This window comes from Scyliorhinus canicula, chromosome 12 (assembly GCF_902713615.1).
Source record: "Scyliorhinus canicula chromosome 12, sScyCan1.1, whole genome shotgun sequence".
NCBI lineage: Eukaryota > Metazoa > Chordata > Chondrichthyes > Carcharhiniformes > Scyliorhinidae > Scyliorhinus > Scyliorhinus canicula.
In genome coordinates this window covers 50560606-50578661 of record NC_052157.1, presented here as the reverse complement: position 1 = coordinate 50578661, position 18056 = coordinate 50560606, and the positions used below count along the sequence as shown (strand labels likewise).

Here is an 18056-nt window from a genome sequence, read left to right as displayed (position 1 = left end):
GTCTCAGGCAGTCTTAATAAATCAGATTAACATGAAAACCTCCCTACATTGTCTTGAAGATAATTAGACCCAAAGTCAAGGAAAAGCTAACATATTAAAAGCCAGATGAACACATTTTATGGGGGTAAATTAGAAATATTGGTTTATTTTCTGTGATTTCCTTATTTATTTGGTGGAGGTTGGGAGAGAGGGAGAATCTGAAACTTGCTCGTTGGCTGCAAGTATTTGCCAGGATCAGGTCTACATTTACCAGTAATTTTAAATATTCACCAAACCACGGAGCAACTTCATTTTTCTACTTTAAAAATAATTAACTAGATTAAACTACATATCCTCTGGGCTAACCAGCAATTTAGGAACAAAGCAAATATAAATTTCACTTTTAATTGCATCTTACAGATTTAAAGACTCAATTTGCCACTGAAAATTAAGGTATTAATCATTTTTCCTGCACTTGTTTCAACCTCACACAAGAACTGAGACACACAGTTTGACTAAAGGATTAGCGTGCGTGTGTTTTGAAAGCAGCAGTGGTCCTTTAATCTATTTTGTTAATTACTGAATTATTCAAAGATTTTACAGAGGTGTTCTACTCTCCAAAACAGGCAAATATCAGAGCATGCACAAGTACCTAAATGCCAGCTCTGGCACCATTATGGATGCAATGTCAAATTCACTGGTCAGCCCAGATTGGTTTGTAAAGAAAAATATTCATGCATTTTAAATTTATTAGATAATTTGAAATAATTTGTACAAATTGCAAGCTACGTAGGTTTACAAAAATTATAGAATTTACAGTGCAAAAGGAGGCAATTCTACCCATCATGCCTGCACTGACCCTTGGAAAGAGCACACTTTTATCCTCGTCTATTCTGTCCAGATCCCTCAGTTTTTAACTCTTCTAGCACATTTCTCCTCAAAGGAGAGCACCCAGTCGCTCCAATTAATTCTTGTAACTGAAGGCCCTCATCTCTGTTACCATACTCCTAAATCATTTCTGGACCTTCTCTACATCAATTGTAAAGAGTGGTGCCCAGAACAGGACACAATGCTCCAGTTCAGATCAAAACAGCAGTGTTCCAAAGACTCTTCATAACTTGCTTACTTTTGTACTCTATTCCCCATGAACAAAAGGTATGTTTCCTGTGTCCAGGAACTTTGATGAAACACGGAGACTGATGAATGCGATTCAAGAGCTGAAATGATTGGATGAGAAACCCTACAATTCAGATGCCAAGTTGGAAGGTCAGATTATACGTGATGCCACAATTGTGTGGGATAGTGGGAATGCTTGGAACTTTGTAGGGTGCATCTTTGTGGCATCGACTATTTAAAGCAAAATTTACCTTTTTATTTGAAATATCCTATGTCTGAGTTACATTGAATTTATTTGATTTGTTGCAAGACAGGTTTTAGAAGGGAACTCTTGTCTGACGATTTTCTTTCCATTGGCATTGTGGGGATGTCTTCATTTCTGAAAAGTTATTGGGGTCCGTAACACTATACTGTCCTCCTCACAGTTCACAATATTTCCAAATTTTGCGTCATCCACAAATTTTGAAATTCTGTCCTATACACCCAGGTCTTGGTCATTAAGCATAGGTCAAGAACAGCAGTGGTCCCATGAGAAACCTCATAAATACCTTCCAAAATACAACGGTTCGAACTACAGAGTTGTAATGGACAGGGGGTGGCAATTAGGTCCATTCTGGATCTCTGTAGAACAATCCAGACAGTCCCATTCCCCTGCTCTGTCCCTGTAGCAAGTGTACATCTAATTTCCTTTTGAGATCTTTCATTGTCTCTGCTTCTACCCTCTTCGTAGGTCTTGTGTTCCAAGTCATTGCCATCCGCTGCGTTTAAAAGTTTTACCATACCTCATCCCTGTATCTCATCCCAAAATCTTTCTTTTTTCTTTTATAAAATAAATTTAGAGTACCCAATTATTTTTTTCCCCAATTAAGGGGTAATTTTAGCGTGACCAATCCACCTCCCGGCACATCTTTGGGTTGTGGGGGTGAGACCCACGCAGACAGGGGGAGAATGTGCAAACTCCACACAGACAGTGACCTGGGACCAGGATCGACCCCGGGTCCTCAGCGCTGTGAGGCAGCAGTGTTAACCACCGAGTCACTTCTCTTCCCGAAATCTTAATGTATTCCCCAAACCGTGCGCCATCAGCTGGAATCATTCCCAAAATTCTCCTCTGCACACTCTCAAGGACTCTCACATCATTCCTAAGCGTGACGAGAACCGGAACCAATCATTCAGTTGTAGTCTAACCAGAGCTGAATAAAGATTCAGCATAATTCCCTGTGTTTTATTAAGTACCTCTATTAAGACACCCAGATCCCACACGCTTTGCTAATTGCTCTCGCAATATGTCCTGCTACCGTCAAAAATCTTTGTACATGAACCCGCAGATTCTTCTGATCCTGGACACTCTTTAGAACTGCGCTATTATTGTGCCTCTCCCGACCTATCCCTCCTGCCAAAGTGGATCAACTCCCATATTTCGGTGTTAAATTCTATCCACCACTTGCCTATTCTGATAGCCTATGTCCCCTTGCAGCCTTTTTGTACCATCCTGTTTGCCGTATCTCCAACTTTGGTATCTGCAAATCTTGAAATTTTACTCTATATTCCAATCTCCAAGCCATTTACATACAGCAGAAAAAGCAGTGGTCCTAGCATTCACCCTGGGGAACACCATCCTCTAGTCTAAATAACAACCAATTTTGACAGCTCACTGTTTTCTGTTCCAAAGTCAGTGTTTCTATCCAAATTGGCAATGATCCGCCCATTCCATGAAACTACTTGGTTATCTTTGTCAAAGACTTTTTAAAAAAATTATCCCATTAGTAGCTTTTTTAATTTTAATATGATCTCATTAGTAACTTTGTTGTAAATTGGCGAAGGCCCAGTTACTTACCAAGAGAACGAAGTCAAAAGATTCCAGTTTTAAACAAATCTCTTTCAGAGGGTTGGTGCAGACTCGATGGGCTGAATGGCCGCCTTCTGCACTGTAGGGATTCTATGATGCTATTCTATGAAATAAGAATTTTCACCGTACAAGAGTCTCCAAAGCAACAGTCATGATTATCTATTCTACAATCTAACATCCAGTTCAGCAATTATTCTAGCCGTGGCATGCGCCTCAAGGCATAGATTATATTTTTTATGCCTAATCTGCTCCACCCCATCTCTTACTGCCCTCCTATGATTCACATGCTGCTGGAAGATTGTCGGATTCTCTTTCATGTTAGCTGCCATTCTATTCTCATTCTCTAGACGAGTCTTAATTTCTTCAAGTTTATTGTATTCAGCCTGCTTCCAGCTTGAAGAATTCACCTGACTTGCATCATGCAACTTTTTCTCGTTTCATCAGCTTCTCTAATTACCTAGTCATGCAAGAGCTCTGACTTTGGTCCCCTGACCTTTACTTCATTACAATGAACCTAACCTGTAACTAGAACATCTCCTCCATTGCCCATCAAATGTTAGTTCAATTCTACCCTGGGTATATCCACTCTTATCCCATTAAATTAGACCTCTCCAATTCAGAAGCTCATCATTACTCTGTCTTCTGTCAACCAGCCAACTTTGTAGGCAGGCTTATCAAACACTTTCTGAAAATCCATGTAAACCACATCAACTACATCCCGTTGAATCCCATAGAATCCCTGCAGTGCAGGAGGCCATTCGGCCCATTGAGTCTGCACCGACCCTCAAAGAGCACCCCACCGAATGTCACTCTACTGCCCTATCCCCATAACGCCATCTAATCTGCACATTTTTGGACTGTGGGAGGGAACCAGGGCACCACGCAGACATGGGGAGAATGTGCCAAGTCCACACCAACAGACACCCAAGGCCGGAATTGGACACGGGTCCCTGGCGCTGTGAGGCAGCAGTACTAACCACTGTGTCACCATGTCGCCTATCACACTCATCAACTTGGTTACCTCACAAAAAATTCAATAAAATTTAAACAGAATTAGCCTTTAATTGATTCTGTAATGGCTTTCCTTAATAAATCCCCATTTGTCCAAGTGACTGTTAATTTTGTCCTGAATTATTGTTTTCAAAAGCTCTCTCACCAAAATTAAACTGACTCGCTACAGCTTCTGGGTTGAACAAGGGTCCATTATTGCAATTATGCAGGCCTCTGGCAATAACCCTGCATCTTAAGGAGGATTGGATGATTATGGCCAGCAGTGTAACTAATTTAGACCTGGCTGCATTCCTTCTAAGTCTGACTCCACCTAATACCTTAAAATGTTTTATTCGCGTGCTATCTTTCTTTCCCAATCCTTTGTGTACCTCATTTCCCCTTCTAATGCTCCATTCTAGTTCTTATCCAAATTAGTTTAAGGCACTTTGCTTCACAGCTCCAGGGTCCCAGGTTTGATTCCGGCTTGGGTAACTGTCTGTGCGGAGTCTGCACGTCCTTCCAGTGTCTGCGTGGGTTTCCTCCGGGTACTCCAGTTTCCTCCCACAGTCCAAAGATGTGCAGGTTAGGTGGATTGGCCATGCTAAATTGCCCTTAGTGTCGAAAATGGTTGGGTGGGGTTACTGGGTTACGGGGATAGGGTGGAGGTGTGGGCTTGGGTAGGGTGCTCGTTCCAAGGACTGGTGCAGACTCGATGGGTCGAATGGCCTGCTTCTGCACTGTAGATTCTAGGATTCTCCATTGAGCTCTTCCCCATCTCCATTCAGCACTTCCTCATTCTACTTTCAACTTACTTTTTCTCCCCCTGCTCAGCAACACCCTGAACTGCATCTTCTGGATTGATAAGCAAATCTCTTAACAGCTATTCACAAATACTCTTCCTTCCTTTCTGCAGAACAAAATAGCTTAAATACTTGTGAGGGGAGAAAGACGAGGGAAGCAAGCCCTCACACAGATGGGGCAAATTGGCAGTACAGAGAAAGAGAGTTTTGGAGGTAGGTTTCCTCATTTCTCATCTAATCCTTCTACCAATTATTTGAAACCTATTGGGCCCTGCTTTCTAGCCTGGTTTTCAGTAAACTGCCCCAATATCTCATCATGTGGCTTGTGATAAATGTTGTCAAGTCACACTCCTGTGAAGCATCTTGGGACATTTTACTATATTAAAAGGGCTATGAGAGAAAAGTTGTTCTTGCTGACACAGGGGTAACAAAAGATGTGAGCAATCTAATTTAGTTAATGAATAAATCTGGGATAAAAAGCTAGTCGAGGAACGATAATCATGAATATACGGAGTTGTCAGGAAAAAAACAGGTGGTTGAAGCATTCAAGTGTTGAGGCTTTCAGTGCTGGAAGGTGAGCTGAGCAAGTTTCTGAAGAAATATAGCCAGAGATTCTGCATTATTCTGACAGGCTGGCAAGGGTCTTTCTTTCAAGCAGTCTCAAAAAGATCTCTCTTTTTCAAAGTGGAGTATCCAAGACATTTAGTGCGAACTGCATTTTAAAAGTGAATTGGGGCCAGAGATGGGTTTGTTGTTGAAGTGGAAATAAGATAGCAGTTAAGAGCTATCGTGCCACTGTATTGATTTGCATTGTTTGAGCTATTTTCCTGTGATGTTGAAAATATTTTGATACTGTGTTAGGAATAAAGTTTGTATCAAAATACCATATCCCTATTTTGTGCGAAATTACATCACCTATAACCGCTTGTACTTGAGGGATGCTAACTACCGCAACAAATCCCAAAGCCCTTTCATTCTTGCAATTATTGTGAAGTAACATAGCTAATGGCCCGAGCAAAGGGGGCATCTGCTTGATGCAATTACAGACTGAAAGATGGCGGAAAGTCCCCATTTCAACTATTACATAGACACAATCCAGCACACAATAAAACTTCCTGCAGAAGTCTGAAGACATTGGTAACAGCCTACTTGGGTACGGCTCCTCCAACAAATCCAGGAAACTCATTCTAGACCTTCCATCCAGTAAGCTAAGTGAAGGTCCTAACAGGACCATTGATTCTCTGCGATGGGACAGGTGCTCTACTTCATACAACCAAACAAGTTCCAAAAATTACAAGGGAACAAGATCATTATCTGGAGGGAATAAATTTCCACATCTGCAGTGACACAAGAATGGGGCTCGGTGAGATACTCTTGCAGGGAGACAATACAAACATGACAGGCTGAATGGCCTCCTGTAACCATTCTATGATCTCATGAAAAGAAGCAATCTCCATGAAAAACTGGAAATCCAACCAGAAGATACAAAAGTCTGAGAACCCACACATCCAGACATAGGAACAGCTTCTATCCCACAGCTACGAGACTCAACAACTCTCCCTTGGACTGATCTGTTCCCTGTAAGAACACTATTCATGCCGCCCTACGCTGTTCTTGCTCATGTCTTGCTCGTTTGGCCCTTGTTCCGCACTGTAACAAATCACTATTTATTGATGTACCATTTGTCAAGGTACTCTGTTGATTATTCTTTTGTCTACTATGTACGTACTGTGTATATTCCCTTGTCCGCAGAAAAATACTTTTCACTGTACTTTGGTACATGGGACTATTAATATCAATCAATCAAAAATCACACTGGTAGATAACCATTCAGTGCTTGCAGCTAAGAGTCCTTTTAAATAGGACTTCCATGGTCCTTCAATATGCCTTCCCTGTCCTTGAGAGATTAATGCTGTGAGGTGTTACTCTGCAGATTTATCATTAATGGGACTTCAATTTTGCTTATTAAAATTACTATGACATCTGAGGACCCCAATTCACATGCATTCTTGAGGCTCTTATCTGCTTTCAGGCAGGCACCTTGGATGCCGAATAGCGCTGTCCAGTTAAAATAGCAGCTGACCAAATCAAGTTGCAAAGGAGAGTTATAAAAGCATAATATATAATTTGCATTGGGCGTCGTGAATAGTGTTCTTACAGGGAACAGATCAGTCCAAGGGAGAGTAATTGAAGAGTCTAGTAGCTGTGGGGAAGAAGTTTTCCTCTGACGAGATGTGCGAGTCTTCAGGCCTCTGTATTTTCTGGTTGGATTTGCATTGTGATATATTACACTGTTGACCTCTATTCTCTCTGCAAGTATCACCTTTTGTCTCTTTTGTACTTTTTCAGTATTTCTGGTGCACACAATCTTTCTGGCTCAATGAACAGCAAGTTTGAGGTGAATAGGGGAGAGTTGTTGAATAATTTTAGAAAGGTTGGACAGAAGGTCATGTCAAGGAGAGGCAGCAGATAGGAGGGGATAAGCTGGAGTGGGCGGTACCTATTAAGAGAAGCAAGATTGAGCTATCGCGATGATGCATAGTTGCAGTCAAGGCGGGAGTCAAGTGAGATTCATGGCAGCGGAGGTGTGCGAGTCATGGGACCTGGATATAGATTCAGGAGTCTTCAGGTTTGTGCCACTCTCAAAATAATTATCAGCATTGGAGACTGCTGGAGATGACAACACCCTGGACGAGTGCAATCCAGAGCAGGGCACCAAAAAGGGACTTGACCAGGCAAAGAGTAGAGATTGAATAGTAGGAGATTCAGAATTAAGGGAACAGTTGGCATTTCTGCAAATATTGTCACGAGTACCACATGGTGTGTTCCCTCCCTGGTGTCAGGGTAAATGATTTCATGGAGAGGGTGCAGAATATTCTGCAGGGGGAAAGGAGTGAGCCGAGCTGCAGTACACATTGGCACCAATGACAAAGACGTCAGATATAATAATAATAATCTTTATTGTCAGAAGTAAGCTTACATTAACACTGCAACAAAGTTACTGTGAAAAGCCAATGGTCAGACTCTCAGAGCTAGGAAGGAAGCAATCTCTGTATTTTTCCAATTCCACACACCAGCAACAGTAGAAATAGGAAGATAGAGAGATACAAGGTTCGGTTCAACCAGTTCTGCTGAATAATTATTTTTGACTCAAAATGTTAAGTCAGATTCCCTCTCCAGAGATACTGCCAGACCTGCTGAGTATTTTCAGCACTTTGCTTTTGTTTCAGATTTCCAGCATCTGCAGCATTTTGCTTTCATTATATTGGAGAAGCTGGATTTATTCTCCTCGGAGCAAAGGAGACCGAGGGGAGATCTCTCAGAGGTGCACAAAGCAATAACAGGTTGAGATCAGGTAGCTACCCCATTAGCTGATGGTAGATTGACCAGGGGACACAGATTTAAGACCCTGAACAACAAATGCAGTGAGGATATAGAACATTACAGTGCAGTACGGGCCCTTCGGCCCTCGATGTTGCGCCGACCTGTGAAACCATCTGAAGCCTATCTGACCTACACTATTATGTGGAGAAACCTTTTTTTGACACATCTAGAACTCCTGTGAGGGACTGTAAAAGGAATTAGATGGGCATTTGAGATAAATAAACTTGCAGGGATAGATGGAAGGATCGGGACTGACTCAACTGTCCATGGATCTGTGCAATACTGATTCGTTGACCCCACATTAGTGCAAAGTTCTTTCTCCATTGTTCTATTTCGCACTGTGATTTGTGAAATTGTTTTGTTTTAAATTAAATAGAAAATTCAAGGCAGAACTTTTCTAAAAACTTGGTATTTCTTGCAAATTAATCCATGTGATCTACCTTAATTATAACATAGAATAGCATACTAAGACAGGTGGGCTGGTGGTGTGCTTCATGACTTAATCTTTCAAATCAAAAAATTAATGACTTACTTGTAACTTCCTGTAAGAAATCCAAGCAAGGTCTGCTGGTTCCAGATAGACTTACAGAGACAGCCAGAGGGGTCTGTCCCTCATAGTTCCTGGTGTTACAGTCTGCACCATAGTTATGTAACATCCGTGCACAAAGCACATCGTCCTTTAGTGCAGACAAGTGTAATGGGGTTTGCCCGTCCTCCAATCTGCCAAGGTTTGTATCTGCACCTCTTTGAAGAAACATTCGACAATATGAGTGGTTGCTTTTAATCACTGCATATCGCAGCAGGAAACCATTCTGAATGTCAATGTTGGCATTGTGATCCAAAAGAATTTTCACACAGCTTGAGCGCTCTCTGATGATAGCCAGTTGAAGTGGTGTGGTGCCTTTATCGCTGAGTGGGTCAACCTCAGCTTTAAACTCCAACAGCAGTCTGACAAATGAGTCTCTACCATAATGGGCAGCCACATGGAGAGGAGTCCAACCATCATTGCTTTTAGCATTAATTATATCAGGTCTGTGTTCTGATTCCAACATCAACCTTGCAATCCGTGCTCGGCCATGCATGGCTGCATAATGCAAAGCAGTAAAACCTCCAATTAAGTCTTTAACAGTGGGATCGGCTGCAAAAGATCAAAAACAATTAAAAGGAGATAGTATCAGGACATGGCCGTTCAGAAACAAAGAAAAGAAAAAGCTCATTAACTAATTGGGTAGGCAGAGTTGTAAACCTACAAGGTTGAAAACATTAAGAAAGGCTTGTGATTATGACGTCCCTCTCTCTAAAGAATTCTTCGGTAATCTGATCTCTAGCAGTCACTTTGCCCTCTGGAACCACTGTGTTAAACACCTGATCAATCTTTATTTGGGATTTTACCCATTCAATGCAACATTCTGACATGCCCTTCTGCTTGCTTCAGTTCCATATTCAAACTGCACTTTAATATCGTACTATGGTGAAATCGTTTTAAAGAGACAATACTCCTTAATTTAATCTATATAGACTATATATACCCTGTACAAATACTGTCTTCATATAGCAATAGACATAAGAGTGGAGGCAGAGGTGATTCATATGTTCAGCATTGCTCAGTCGTGGCAATCTTGACACAATTAGAAAACTCTGGGTTAAATTTTCAATCTAGAACTGGTGCACAAAATCTGCAATGACTCTTCAGTGCTGCACTGTTGGAGGTGCAGACTTTTAGACGTGTTGCAAGATGACCTGTCTGCCCTTTCAGGTGTACATAAAAGATCTCACAGCACTAGCTGAAGAGCAGGGGAGTTTGTAGAGCCAACGCTTATCCTTCAAGGAATGTCCAAGGCCTATGATCGGATTAATTATTTCATTTATATTTGAGAGTGCTTGATGTAAATTGACTACAAAATTTCTTATGTTAACACAAAGTGCTTATTGGTTGTAAAGTGCTGTGGTGTGTTGCGACGTCATGAAAGATGCTGTATAAATGCATACCTTTCATTCCTCTTAAAATAACAACCTCAAGAACAAAGCTACAGAACAATGGTAATGCACATCATCCAGACTTACAATGCTCATCATGCAACACTGAGCCTGCTAACCACCAAGCTGGTTTTTAACCAGGCAATGATTTTGTTATCCAGCATAGTGTTATTGGTGATAGCAACAATTCTGTACTGAAAGGAGGAGCGTGGTATTGATTGTGACTGCAGGGTCTTGGGAGTATGGGCCAGGGGTGGGTTGAACAAGATCTTCCAGTTTTATTGTCGGGCTGAACAAGAATCTGAATGTTCTCTGGAGCATGTGCAATGAGAGCGCAGTCGTCTGCAAAGAGTTCACTCACCAGCTGTTCGGCAACTGTTGTGCAAGCTTTGAGCCTTTGCAAGTTGAAGAGATTGCAATTTGCCCCGAATTGAATGTGAACTCCTGTATCAAGAGTGCGTACTACAGCATGGCTGAGAAGTTTCTTTATGCGTCGCAGGCTATGCCAGCATTTATTACCCATCCCCAATTGCCCCTTGAGGGGGCAGTTAAAAGTCAACCATATTGCTGTGGATGTGGAGTCACATGTAGGCCAGACCAGGTAAGAATGACAGATTTCTTTCCCGAAAGGACGTTAGTGAACCAGATGGGTTTTTAACGACAATCAACAATGGTTTTATGGTCAACATTAGACTTTTAATTCCATGTTTTTATTGGCTTCAAATTTCACCATCTAAAGTGGTGGGATTTGAACCTGGGCCCCCATAGCATTACACAGTGTATGGTAAACAGAGCTGGAGCCAGCACACAATTTTGCTTGGTGCCGTTGGCATGAGGAAAGACATCTGATAATTTGCCACCATGTACCACACTGGCCATCATAAAGTCATCATAGAGGGTATCCTTTGTGCAGAATCTTCCACAGGATTTCCCAGTTTCCGGTGCCAAAAGCCTTCGCCAAAACAATGAACACCGTATCGATGTTCTTTTTCAGTTAGGACTTTTGTTGAATTTGACATGCTGAAAAGACCTTGCGTACTGTTCCCCCTTCTGCATGGAAGCCACACTGCAATGCTGGGTACACAGTCATTGAGCTGAGTGACAAATCCGATTAACTAGAACTCCCCAAAGAATTTTTCCTGCTATTGAAAGAAATTATATTCCACATTGATTGTCACAGGTGGACTTTCCTTTCCATCTGTAGTATAAATTACAGAAGCATCCTTGTTGTGAGCCACAACACTGCCCTTATCCCAAGTTAGACTGAAGAGATTAGTGGGTTTTGAAATGATGTGAGGACCTCTGTATTTTCAGATTCTATGGTACATTTCTAAAGGGATTGCAGGAGCACAGAAATCTGTAGGTATATCTATACAAATGTTTGTAAGTGGCAGGGCAGATTGAGAAACAAGTTAAAAATAGATTTGGGATCCTGTGTTTGAGGCACAAAGCAACAAAAAAAAAAGTTACAATGCAAGTTTATAAAAGACTGCTGGGGTGGCACGGTGGCACAGTGGTTAACACTGCTGCTTCATGGTGCCGAGGACCCGGGTTCAATCCTGGCCCCAGGTCACTGTCCGTGTGGAGTTTGCACATTCTCCCATGTCTCTGTGGGTCTCACCCCCACAATCCAAAGACTGGCCACGCTAAATTGCCCTTTAAAAAAAATAGACTGCTTCGACATCAACTAGAATAGTTGCCCAATTCTGGATACCGCATTTTAAGAAAGATGTGAAGGCCTTAAAAAGGAAGAAAAAAAGGCCTCAAAAGAAAGAAGAAAAAATTCCCAGAATGGTTCCAGGGCTGAAAGAATTTGATTATCATCATAGATTATCATAGAATTTACAGTGCAGAAGGCGGCCATTCGGCCCATCGAGTCTGCACCGGCTCTTGGAAAGAGCACCCTACCCAAGGTCAACACCTCCACCCTATCCCCATAACCCAGTAACCCCACCCAACACGGAGGGCAATTTATCATGGCCAATCCACCTAACCTGCACATCTTTGGACTGTGGGAGGAAACCGGAGCACCCGGAGGAAACCCACGCACACACAGGGAGGATATGCAGACTCCGCACAGACAGTGACCCAAGCCGGAATCAAACCTGGGACCCTGGAGCTGTGAAGCAATTGTGCTATCCACAATGCTACCGCGCTGCCCCCAAAGCTACCGTGCTGCCCCGGTATGTGAGAACAATCCCAGCACCTCCATAAAGGAGAGAAGATTGAGAACAGATTTGATAGAGGTGTTCAAAATCATCAAGGCTCGAGGCAGAGTAAATAGTGAGAAACTGTTCCCACTGTCAGAAGGGTTGGGAATTACAGGACACAGATCTAAATTATTTGGCAAAAGAGCCAAAAGGCAACATGAGGAAGAGTGATTTTGTGCCGCAAGTGGCTCGGAATGCAGTGCCTGAAAGGGTGTTGGCAGCAAATACAATCACAGCTTTCTAAGGGAATTGGATAAGCTCCTGCAGGGACAAGCTAAATTACTCTTGCAGAAAACTGGCATGGGTTCAATGGGCCCAATGACCGCCTCCTGTGCTGCAGCCATTCTATAATTCTTTCTGTAACTGCATCATCATCAACAACTTGTATTTATACAGCACCTTTTACATATTAATATGTCGCAAGGCCTTTCATAGGAGCTTTATAAAGCCATGCCATACAAGATAATGTTAGCGTAGATGGTTAAATGCTTGGTGAGTTTTAAGGAGCATCGTAGAGGAAAGAGATGTAAAAAGGCACGGTAGTCTAGTAGAAATTTTTTCCAAGATATGGACAACCCAAAGCCAGCATTTACTGCCAGTCCCTCACTGCTCGAGTGAGTGGCGGTGCACCACCTTCTTGAATACACAAACTGATTTGCTAAGCCAATTTAGAGGGCAGTCGACAACATTGTTGTGGTTCTGGATCACAGTGGCTAGACCAGATCAAGTTGCCAAATTTCCTTCCAAGAACGACTTTTGTGAACCAACTGGTCAATCTAGTTGTTTAATGATCACCTTTACTGCCGAGTGTTTTTGCTCCAAATTCCTTTAATTAACTAATTTTAAATTTCCAGTTGTATAGTGGGATTATGAATTCAAATCACTTAGCAAGACAACTACATTCTATTCCAATAACTTAACTATATTGCCATCGTCATACCAAAGCTTAGGGACTTGGAGGCTGAAGGCACAGGAAATCAGGTATGCTCAAGAGGGCAGAATTAGAAGGGAACAGATATTTCCGAACATTGTGGAACTAAGAGATTACAAAGGTAGAGAAGTCAAGACTATGGAGTGATTTGAAATTAATAATGAGTATTTAAAAACTGAGGCATTGCTTCTCGAAGAGCAAATATAAGCCAGCAAGCATATGTGTGATATGAATGACGAGACTTTTTTTTTTGTTTATAATAATTTAGAGTACCCAATTATTTTTTTTCCCAATTAAGGGGCAATTTAGCGTAGTCAATCCACGTACCCTACACATCTTTGGTTGTGAAGGCAAAACCCACGCAAACACGGGGAGAATGTGCAAATTCCACATGAACAGTGACCCAGGGCTGGGGTCGAACCTGGGACCTCGGCGCCGTGAGGCAGCAGTGCTAACCACTGCACCACCGTGCTGCCTAATGAATGACGAGACTTAATGAGAGCAAAGGTACTGGCAACAGAGTTTGGATACCCTAAAGCTTATAAAGGGTAGATTGTGGAAAGTCGGTGAAGAACGTGTTGTTACAACCATATCAAGATCTATCAGAGGCACAGTTTCAACAGCAGATGAAGCTGAGAATGAATAGAGATGGATGATGCGAGGGATTTGCAAATGGGCAATCTTGTTGACAGCATGGATATGTGGCGGGAAGCATATTTCAGGGTCAAATACGATACCAGGATTGCTCAGCACAGACAGTTGCCAGACTGTGGGATAGATGAGGTGAAGCTAATCAATGATTACAATATTAAACATTTTAAATTGATATAGTGATGTTATTGGATAGGCTGCCTGTACTTAAAAGCTGATAAGGGGGCAGGACTGGATGAGAATCATCCAAGCATGTGCTGAAGGAGATAATATAGTCTTTTTTAGACTCAGGGATGGTGCCAGAGTATTGCAGAATTTCAAACAAAAAGGCATAACCGTAAGCCCAGCCAATCAATTTAATCTCTTGTGGTGGGGAAAGAAATAAAAACAATAATTTGAACAAAAATTAATAGTTACAAGAACAAATTTGGGTTAAGGGAAGCAAGCATGAATTTAAGAGAAAATTGTGTTTGACTAAGTTGCTAGAGTTTTTTGAAGGGGTAACAGAGTTGAAATTTGTTGGTAAAATTTATAGTTTGGTGTCCACATTTAACACAAATGGGTACAAAAAACAAAGAAAGCACTGCACCTCCACTTTAAAAAAGAATTAAACAAGAGTCTTGATTAGAGAGATTTATTTGATACGAGTGTTAAAACAAAAGATAATACATTGCTCCATGTAGAGTGAAGGCAGTGTGGCCGTGTTGAGCCTGATGTGTGGTGGTGGGGGGGGAGGAAGGGAAAGAAGAAGAAGATACAGTGTAAATCGCTGTCATGGGGTTGGGCGATGTAGAAAGATCAGGGTGGAGCTTGGGTACAAGTGTTGGGATTGGGAAATAAATTACAAGTGTCTGAAGAGTTCAGTACAAGGACGGAGTGCTGTTACCTTCTACACGCCAGCCTATCACTGCACCATAACTCCCTTGGGGTTGTCTATTCCCCATCACTTCACTTTGAGTCTTGTACTCCCCAACACCCCTCTGCTCTGCTGCTTTTGCAAACACCGCTCATGGTCCAAAAGGTAACCGTGCATAAGATCACAACTGTGTTCCAGACTGCAGACAGGCTATAAACAGGTAATATGTGCCTGATCCTACAGCAATCATTACATTACAGAAAAAGCAAAACAGTCTGATTGGAGTTAAATAAAAACAAGCAAAAGACTTTTCAATTGGAATCTGTGCTGAACACATAAAAAGTAGATGATAATATTGGATTTGAACAGTTAATGTTGCAGCGATACATAAAAGCAATTAACCCAATACTAAACAGAATGGAAACACAGCAACATAATACAAACTGGTAACCACAACAAGCTGGTAACCACAGTGGAAGACAAAAGCTTGCCACAATTCATCGTTAGGAGAAATTTGCATCAAAACTTGGTTCTCATAGCTCGTAAGGGTGACAGTGACAATTTAAAAATAATGGAACACATGTGGCAAGCAGAAAGAACCAGCAAAGGAAGGTAGGATTTCAGAGTGAGTGTTCCAATGCTGAGAGGGAGAAATGATCAGCTGAAAGAAAGAAAAACATTTAAAACTACGGGACATAAAATATACACAATGGGTATATACAGATAAATAAGTGACTACCAAACAAGTGACCTCCGAAACAGGTGAGCAAAGAAACGGAAATCTAATTTTAGATTAAAACCAACATGTACGCAAGTTTTAGAAGTGCCAGTGAGGGAAAGAGAGATGAGAAATTAGGGAAAGGAAGTGGGCGAAGGCTTGAGTGTTGTCGAAATTCCAAAGAAAGAATACTGCGAGAAAGGGAGTGAGTGCTAGCCCGCCAGCCTAGTCGACGGCGGTACGAGTGTGGTTGGAGGAAAGATGACGGTAGCAAGTTCCCGTCATCTTTGGATCTTGGATGTGCTGGCTGAGGTGATAGCGGTGGAGTTTCAGCGGCAAGGGAAGGAAATGATGAACACTCTTAAGAAATCAGTGGAAAAGTCACTGGCCCCGATAAAGTAGGCTCTTGGAAAGACGTCGGAGATGGTGAGAGAGAATGGTGAGATGCTGCAGGGGATAGAGAAATGAAATGAAATGAAAATCACTTATTGTCACGAGTAGGCTTCAATGAAGTTACTGTGAAAAGCCCCTAGTCGCCACATTCCGGCACCTGTCCGGGGAGACTGGTACGGGAATCGAACCGTGCTGCTGGCCTGCTTGGTCTGCTTTAAAAGCCAGCGATTTAGCCAGTGTGCTAAACCAGCCCCTAAGCACTGTCGCGACACAGTGACCAGATTGCCTCACTCGAAGCGGAGATGCTGAGGGTGGAGGACAGGAATAAGGGCCCGAGGGCCAAGGTTGAGAATCTTGAGAAAAAGTAACGAAGGCAGAACCTTAGAATCATGGGGCTGCCTGCGAAGATGTTCCCCCCACCACACCCCCCAAGGTGGATAGGGCCCACCAGTTCCTCCGGCCGAAGCCACGGCGAACAAGCCGCCACAAGCTGTGATTGTCTTCACTCATAGCTATCAGGTGAAGGTGCAGGTATTGAGATGGGCCACGTAGAATCGGGAGATGTGGGATGGCAGTAAAAGACAGTAAAACAGTCTGATTTCATCCACGTTAAAAGCGTTTCATGGCACATAATCGCTCAAGACTTGGGCAAGACATTTTGAAGTTAATCTGTTCATGCTGCTATAACCACTACATCCTCCGCACTTACTGCGTGGAAGACGATGTTGGGTCTGGTCTTGAATCGGTCCAGCCACCTAACACTGTGGGTGAACTCCCTGAAGCCCAATTTCTTTGCCAGGGCGACTCCCCTTTTCTGCAGCATTGGGCTAGAAATGGGAACATTCTCTGCTTGGACTGTCTTGAACCACATTTGCAGAGCTTCTTCAACATTGGGATAGTCAGCCATTCTAATCCTCTTCCTTCCTGGAGAGAATGCCTACTTGTCAAACTGTTCCAAATTGTTTGCTTTGTACTTCATAATACTGGAGAAACTCAATGGTGGAATCTCTGACTCCGTTGTAATGTTCGCTTTCTGCTCTGGTTTTCCACTTGCTGTATTAACTTCACCTTCTCCTTGATTAACACTTTTATCTTTCTCACAGGTTTAGCCATAATCGTAGACTATACATGTCCTTTCACAGGGATATCGCAGAAATTGCAAAGTATTCCATGATTTTGCACTTGAGATCTAACTCCACTCCAATTGGTTGACAGGGTCCTATGATATACTTTGACAAGTTTAGCTAATCCAGAATTACCAGTGCGGAATTTCAGCTATCATGAGCATTGTCCAACAGAATGGTGACGACATAGACATAACTGGAATTTGTCACCTTAGTTGGACTCATCGTAATCTCATTGTAATTTATGACTCAGAAGACATTCCAATAAAAAAAACAGCATTGAAACATATGGGAACCAAGGGTAGAATGTAATTTGGAACTAGGGTGCTTAGAAAACATAGGACTAATGAGAGATGTAGTGTCACCGAGTAAAGTACTGAATGTAGTCCCACACATCAGTACTTGGAATTTACTTACGCAAGATATAGAGCCACTAAACAGGCTATTTGGCCCAAATGGCTAATGCAGGTGTTAAAAAATGAGCCTTTCCCCACTATTTATCCCTTTAAACTCTGTAAGCATATTCTCTTTTCCACTGTGCATACTTCATTCAGCCTCTCCATAATTGTGTCAAAGCTATTGTTTCAACCGTGCCACATGTCAGCAGTGCAACCATTTCAATTCTGTGAGAAGAAATCTTTTTTGATGACTTAGTATCGATGATATGTGTGTCCCTGTCAGGCAGGGAGGAAATGGTCGAGTGAGGGAACCATGGCTTACAAAAGAGGTTGAATGTCTTGTCAAGAGGAAGAAGGGGGCTTATGTAAGGATGAGGAAACAAGGTTCAGTTAGGGCACTTGAGGGATACAAGTTAGCTAGGAAGGAGCTCATAAAAGGGCTTAGGAGAGCTAGGAGCGGGCATGAGAAGTCCTTGGTGGGTAGGATCAAGGAAACCCCAAGGCTTTTTACACTTATGTGAGAAATAAAAGAATGACCAGGGTGAGGTTAGGGCCGGTCAAGAACAGTAGTGGGAATGTGTGCATGGAGTCTGAAGATATAGGAGAGGCCCTAAATGAATACTTTTCTTCAGTGTTCACAAAGGAGAGGGGCCATGTTGTTGAGGAGAATAGTGTGATAC

The 18056-nt window shown here is 42.3% G+C and overlaps 1 protein-coding gene across 2 annotated transcripts in view; it reads right to left on the bottom strand.

Annotated features, from left to right (window-relative positions):
- asb7 (ankyrin repeat and SOCS box containing 7) overlaps window positions 1-18056 on the bottom strand; it is a 40876-nt gene that overhangs the window by 4089 nt on the left and 18731 nt on the right. Inside the window, exons 3-4 of one of the 2 annotated variants that reach the window (XR_005462493.1) lie at window positions 8651-9256; window positions 2933-3047 (exon numbers count right to left, since the gene is read on the bottom strand). Coding sequence is in view for 1 of the 2 variants with exons in the window: in XM_038812967.1 (XP_038668895.1) it covers window positions 8651-9256 (606 nt within the window). In the remaining variant the exon portion in view is untranslated. The remainder of the gene's footprint in view (window positions 1-2932; window positions 3048-8650; window positions 9257-18056) is intronic. The other variant, XM_038812967.1, reaches the window with a different exon arrangement.